The sequence below is a fragment of the Rhinopithecus bieti genome, unplaced genomic scaffold, assembly GCF_001698545.2.
Source record: "Rhinopithecus bieti isolate Rb0 unplaced genomic scaffold, ASM169854v2 scaffold_7049, whole genome shotgun sequence".
NCBI classification, from domain to species: domain Eukaryota; kingdom Metazoa; phylum Chordata; class Mammalia; order Primates; family Cercopithecidae; genus Rhinopithecus; species Rhinopithecus bieti.
The window spans coordinates 2311406-2319024 of NW_016805922.1; the positions used below are offsets into that span (position 1 = coordinate 2311406).

At 33.2% G+C, this 7619-nt stretch overlaps 1 protein-coding gene across 2 annotated transcripts in view; it reads right to left on the bottom strand.

Annotated features, from left to right (window-relative positions):
* GRM7 (glutamate metabotropic receptor 7) overlaps positions 1-7619 on the bottom strand; it is a 921273-nt gene that overhangs the window by 451988 nt on the left and 461666 nt on the right. For both annotated transcript variants that reach the window (XM_017874165.1, XM_017874164.1), the window contains exon 3: positions 6110-6251. In XM_017874165.1, coding sequence (XP_017729654.1) covers positions 6110-6251 — 142 coding nt within the window. The remainder of the gene's footprint in view (positions 1-6109; positions 6252-7619) is intronic.

Sequence of the window (7619 nt, forward strand, 5' to 3'; positions counted from 1 at the left end):
AAAAAAAAAAAAAAAAAAAAAAAAGGCAGCATAGGGAATAGGTTCCGATATTGTCAACACCAAAATGGTAAAAGGTGGATAAGAGATGGCATGTTAAACCTGGAGATGGGGCTGGGAGGGAATGACTAAAAGTCAGTATAATAGAAATTGAAATGTTAAGACACTCTAGGAATCTTAAACTTCTACTCACAAAATGCTGGGAACTAGGGGTATGTTATCCCAAGTAGAAAACAATTTTCTGTAAAATCTGATGCATATCTGGAAGTAGACTCTAGATATTGTTATAAAGAAGTCCTCTAATGGAATGGTCAATCTGATTCCCTGGCAACCCCATCAGTTGTCATGCACTGCCCATGGGCACAGAGCTTTTTACTGCCTTACTCATATGTGAATTGTCAGAAGACACTCATTATTGAGGAAAATCTCCATGGTCAAATAGAAAAATTAATAAGGAAAAGGAAATGTGTGGGGTGGAGCAGAGATAACATATGGAAAAAAACCAAAGTAATAAACACATTTAAATGAGAATGATCATATCTGTAATCAAGAACAAGATAATGAGAAAAAAATAACAAGAAACAGCTCTTATTAAAAATATGAAATGAAAATTACATTAGCATAAAGTGCAGAAAATTCTCTAGAAAGCAAAGCAACAAAAAGTTGGAAAATAAATAACAAGAAATGAAATTATTTTTCCTCTTATCAATAATCAACCCAGGAAGACCTATATCCAGCTAACATTTAGAGGAAAAAAAAATGTACAGAGAAAATAGAGTAAATCTTTAAATATTATTTTAATAAATAAAATCCAAAAAATTGAAAATACAAGTTTTCAAATTTAAAACCCAGCTGCATAATGGGAGGAAAATCAAGCATGTCATGAAATATAAGATCCCTGTAAATAATGAGAATGTTTTAAAAGCTCTTCAAGAGAAAATGAGAAAACATGAAAAAAAAATAAGAAACGATATTATTAACCTCTCAAGAGGCCAAAAAAAAAAAAAAAAAAAAAAAAAAAAGATGGATGATGGCACAATGGCTTCAAAATTCTGACAAAAAGACTTTAAAATTTTAATATTTACCACAGAAAGAATCCCAACACAAATAGAATTTGCATATTTGTTCAGTAGCTCTTTTAGATTTTTCCATCCACAATTAGAACCCTAAATTCCCTATAAGTTAAGAGTTCTGCAACTCATTAGTCACCACAGCTATTTGTTGTAAATCACTTCTTTACTAGGTATGATGCATTTATTAATAAAAATAAATATGATGCCACACTTTACCACCCTAACTACTAATTAAGGGTAGAGGCAGAATGAGAACATTTTTAGATGTAAAATATATGAACAAATTTTCCCTTAATTTACTCTTTAAAAAAAAAAAAATGCTACAGGATATTCTCCAGCAAAATGAGGAAATAAATCAAGAATAAAATTCAGTTAGGGTCTGGAAAAAAAGGAAGTGGTAAAATAAAGAGATTGAGAGGAAGAAACTCTTCAAATGATAATAACTGATCAAGATTAAAACAGAATGATGGAGATTTCAGGAAGGAAGTATTCAGGAAAAACAAGGCAACTCAGATAATCTTATATATGAATATATGGAGAAAAGTGACAACAATAGAAAAAGTATTAAAGATAACCATCAAAGTATGATGATTGTCATATTAAGTCCAAAAAACAACAAAATGTTTTCCAGAAAAACAACTACCATAGAAAACATACTTGATGCTGTAGTGCATCATATTTATATCATCACAATAATGTAAATAGTGATTTTTGTTAAAACCTGATAGAATATTATGACTATAGAAATAGAAATGTTATATTTAACATAAGAATTAGATATTTAAAATTAATAATTCAAAAATTGCAACATGTACACATTACACAGATAAAACCAGAAGAAACAGTTTAAAGAGTTAAAGTAACTGCCAAAAGAGAACAGAACCAGAAAGTATGGTGAGATGGAACAGGAGATTAATGTTTTGCATCAAAAGTACTTTAGTCATATTTTGGTTTTTTTATGTATTATTTTCATAAAAATAGATCAAATATTTATGCTTTTGGCCTAGAGATACCACTTTGATAATGTATCCAAAAATGATCAAAGATGCTGTCAAAATGTTTGTTCATTACTGGGTTAACCTACATACAGAGCAATGGGAAACCGGTTAAAAAAAAATGACAATACACCCAAAGGATGAATTCTAGAGCAATTACAAATGTACTTAGTTTGATTTCCACAAGGTATCAAACTAGATACTACACATTAAAAAAGAAAATTAAAATTAAATACATGATAAAATATTTAATTCTCACAAAACAAAAGCTGGCCAAAAATTGCCTATATATGTGTATATATGCAGAGTTAAAAGCATAGAATCATATCAAGGCACAGAAAATATAGAATGACATAGAATTTTTATTAACAAGTTTGGGGAGGTGCTGATGAAGCTTGAAGAGGATAAAAAAGGTAGGGATAAGCCAAGTAAAACAGGAAAAGAAAGTCAAAACTGATACAAACACAAAAGTATGTTCAGTTTAATATATTAACATAAAATTTGGAGGTTATAAGAATATAATTAAAGCATTTAAAAGTACCTGTGATATGAAATGATTAATCTATAATATGAATTGCAAAAAATGATAAAATTCTCTGTGATCTTTATTCTGTTGGAGAAAATTTGTGTATGTATAAAAAACTTATTGCAAAAATTAAACTAGAAATTTATTAGCAGTTATCTCTGAGTGTTGGAACTGCAGGTTTTATAGAAGATTATTTAAAATTATTGTTTATGATTATTCTCCTTAACCTTTAATTTTCTAGCAGACTGGGGCAAAGTAAAATGTAACAGTTCCTTTTATTAAAAAAAAAACAATAAAAAAATCTTTATTTCCCAGTGGATTTACAATGAACATGTGTTCCTTTTATAATTAGAATAAATTATTTCAGAAAAAGAATCCACTCTTGTCTAAAATCCAAATTATCAATACCCATGACTGATTTAGCACTTAGCTTTAAAATCTAGATATTAATGTCTTCTCCCTGCTATCGCTCTGACAAAGTACTTGAAGTTAATGTTCCAAGAAACCTCAAATTTTCCCATCTACAATGTAAATCTTCTGAAGAAAGAAATAATGTAACATTATGGGTTATCAGTACAATTCAGACACTGTGTTTAAGATGACGTTTTAGAAGAAATTTTTATATGCTGTTGGCTTTTAGTACTGTGCTCAAGAATAATTATTGTCATCACTATTATGAATGACAATATATAATAATGTTTAACACACAAGTCTAATGCAAAAAAAGGGCATAATTATTGAATGTCTTATATACAGTTTATATCCAAATATGAAAAACTCACACTACCTGCAAGTCAAGAGTATTATAACCAATTAGTTACCAGAACTATTTGCCGTACATCTTTTATGTGCCTTGTGCAATCTATTTAAAAATAAACATGAGGCCATATCTTATCAATGTATTACATATTTAGCAAAAGTGTAAAATAGGTGTTAAAAGGACTTATAAGATGAATAAGAAGGGTATTAGAAGATTTTTTTTTTAAGTACCAGAACAGAAAGAGTAATATTATGAAAACAAAATCTCATAGATACCTAAAATACAAAGTGAGGAAAAAATGCCATAAAATAATTTTGTAAGGAGAGAAATAATACATTTCAGGGATGATCAGAATCGGGATCAGTTCTTCCAAACTGGAGAAGGGAATGCTTGAAATAGACCTTGAAGAAGAGACATAAGTTAGACAGATAAAGAGAGAAAAAACATCATGAGTAAAGACCATGATGGAGAAGTAATCAGAACAAATTGGAGGGTCAGAGTTATGCATTTTGGATGGAGAATTGGATAAATGTAGATGAGGCCTAAACTGTAAAAATAAGCCCACATATTGAATCACCATGAAGTTCAGGAAAAGAAGCTTATTGTTAAATTATTAAATATGAAGTATTAGGTTAGGAATTTCATTCACTTGTTCAATGCCATTTATTGAGCTTCTACTAAGTCCTGAGCCTCTGAGTTATTGAGAATACAAAAACAAGTCGAAAGAGGCATCATTTCTGTCCTAATGTTTACAAACTAGTGAAAAATACAGACATCAATTAAACAATCCAACAATAAAAATGACATCATTCACATAACAATGAAACTGAGTTAGTATGAAGAATTTTCCAAAGTGACATTGATCAGAAAAATCTTCCCTGAGAGGAAAGCACTAGAGATAGCATTGAGGTGATGAAGCGGGGAAGGAAATATGGGCCAGAGAGGGTGAAAGAATGCATGCAGAATTGGGAGGGAGATCATACCACAGCACTGTGCCTACAGTAGCAAAATGTGAGGGAATTTGGAATAGAATAAGACTAGAAAGGTGAAATAGCCAGATCACCCGAAAAAGAACTCTAAAGGATGTTCATTTTATTGGTAGGAGACTTGAAGCCCAAAGAACCTGGAAGGCAGTGGGAGGAACTTGCCCAAGGTCAGACAGTGCTCATTATCTAAGGAGCAAATAATCCTCATTTAAAACTTCAAAACTCTTTCCATTTAACAGCCCTGCCACCACACCTGTGGTCAGAGCTTTATACTAGGAGATGGATGGATTCACGGGCAGTGTCCAGAATACACAAAGCAGGGAGAGAGACAGGTTGGAGACCCTGGTGGTAAAGACACTGAAAAATTCAAGCAGGAATTTAAGGGTCTAGGCCATTAAACCTTTACACTGAATAAAAGATATCCACCTCAAAGTCAATTATATATTATTTTGAACTACTAGATAGACAAAGATTTAAAACACAAATAACTCTTTCACATCAATGGACATATAAATTGGCATGACTCCTCTGGGAGACAATATTTATATATTTTTAAGAAGGGACATATCTTTGTCTTAGAAATTTTTTAATAGAAATGTATTTTATAAATATGATATATATAAAGCATATTTGCATGTTATGTTTTATCACATTACAAATTTATATATTGCATAATACATTATAGATTAACATATTTTTCTATTTATATTTATACACACAGATTTGTGCAAAAGGAAGTTAATTACAGCATTATTTATAATTTCAATAGTCTGTAATCCAAATTAAATGTCAATAAGGGAGCAGTTAGATAAATTACAGTACCTATGTAAAATGAAATTCTGCCTGGCTATTGAAAAGACTGAATAGATGCATAGGTACTGATATTCAGTGATCTCCATGATAAAATGATAAACAAAATGCTGAACAGGAATACACATAATATGCTACCATTTGTGTAAAAACAAGCAGCACATCCCTCTAGCATATATACAGAATGTCTCCACAAGGATATATACGAAACTTTTAATTAGCTATTGTACCTGGAGAGAACTTGTTAGCTGTGGGACAAGATGGAAATTATACGTTTATTTTAAATTTTGTAATCAGGTTTATTTACTGTTTATTCTAAAAATAAAGATTATAAAACAAATATTCTAAAATTCTAAAATGAGGACTGTGGACCAGGTTGGTCGTGATCAGAAAAAAAAAGCAAGAGACATTTACATTGTGGAAACAAGTCAAAGCTTGCTTGTACGTGGCTTGGCCAAAAATACAAGGAACCAGGAAAAAAAGGAAGTCAAGATTACAAGCAGATTTTTGAGTCCAAGAAGGATCAAGGTCTGAAAAGAAAAAAGAAAACGTGGATTGGAGAATGTAGAGGTAGGACAAGTTTTTGATTTGAACATAGTGAAGTTAAGGCACTAGCAATAAAACTAGAATTTTAAGACATTTTCTTTTACATTAAGAGAACCATTCTTTGGATAAAAGTCTGTTATTAATATATTTGGAAAAAATGTTAAATAAAACACCTTTAAAAGATCTAGAGTTTTCTGTTTTTACAAATAATTGAATACTTATTTTGCTAACAGAGGGAAAATACGTGACCATAACATGCTACTACTATATGTGTTGGGGTAGAGGCAAGCACAGACTTTGCCGCTGTATGATTACAGCTTTGATCTTATGCTATCTTTTCCTGTCATAGCCAGCAGCCTAATCTTTCTCCTAAAGTTGCAACATGCATATTAACAAATGTCACCAGTTATTCTTACTTTATATCCTCGTCGTTGGCAAAAATCACAACGGCCCTGGAGTTGGGGGTGTCCAGGAGCTGTTTGATAATTCTATCAAAGTCAATGGTCCTGTCTTTGCGTTCCTGGGGGATTCTCACGGACTGGGCAATGCAGAGTCCACCTGTTTAAGAAAAGAAAACATAGTGTCAAGAATGTTTCCACAGAGATGTCAAAGCATCCAGGGAAGGTAGATGAGGAGATTCTGAATCCTGGATACACAATACTTCCTTGATGCTGTTGCTAAGCGATGATGGCATAAGACATCATGCTGAGTCCTGAGATGTTGTTCATACCTAATGCACTTTCCATGGTATTGCGTGGCATTCTCCTTATAGTACACTTACAAATATCTAATTATTCCCAGCAATACCAATGATATTACTTCAGAGGAGGTAGGTTTAGATAGGAAGAAAAAGTGGCTAGGTTGAAAAAGGTTTTTGAATTGAATACAATACCCCTTACTAACACTACGAAAAGGAAACTACAATAAAGAAATTGGAGCAGGTAAAGTTCTGTGTATCTCTGTGACTTTTGTGGTGTTTGCATTCCCAGAATTTTTTTTCCCTTTTCACCCATCTCTATTTTTAAAGATCAATTCCAGTGGAATAAATGGAATAAACTAAAACCAAGAACAACTATAGTAAATCATGGTAACAAACACTTATTGACAACATACTATGTGCCCAAGTCATCAAGTGTTTTACAGATGTTATCTCATTTATCTTCTCAAAAATCTGACAAAGTATTTAGTATTGCTCATTTTATGTTAGGGAAAGGGAGGAATAGAGATGTGTTAACTCCAAATTTGTCAGAGCCACTATGATATTCACTGGCATTATGAATTTCAAGATGGAGAAATACTCATCAGTTTACTAAGCAATGTGTGTACATCTTACTTCCCTGCTTCTTGCTTAGCAGCTGCTCTTCAATCTAGCATTTTATAAAACACACTTAAAAGCCAGTATCGATGAAAAGGATAGAGGAAATATTTACTGAAAAATCCTAATGGCCATGCAAGGGGCACAAGATCCAGGGACAGAGACAGGTAAAAAAAAACTTAGTCTAGAGCAAGACGGCCAAATAGGAACAGCTCCAGTCTCCAACTCCCAGCGCGAGCGACACAGAAGACCGGTGATTTCTGCATTTTCAACTGAGGTACTGGGGTCATCTCACTGGGGAGTGCTGGACAATTGGTGCTGGTCAGCTGCTGCAGCCCGACCAGTGAGAGCTGAAGCAGGGCGAGGCACTGCCTCACCTGGGAAGCACAAGGGGGAAGGGAATCCCTTTTCCTAGCCAGGGGAACTGAGACACACAACACCTGGAAAATCGGGTAATTCCCACCCCAATACTGTGCTTTAAGCAAACGGGCACACCACGAGATTATACCCACACCTGGCCGGGAGGGTCCCACGCCCACGGAGCCTCCCTCATTGCTAGCAAAGCAGTCTGCGATCTAACCGCAAGGCAGCAGCGAGGCTGGGGGAGGGGC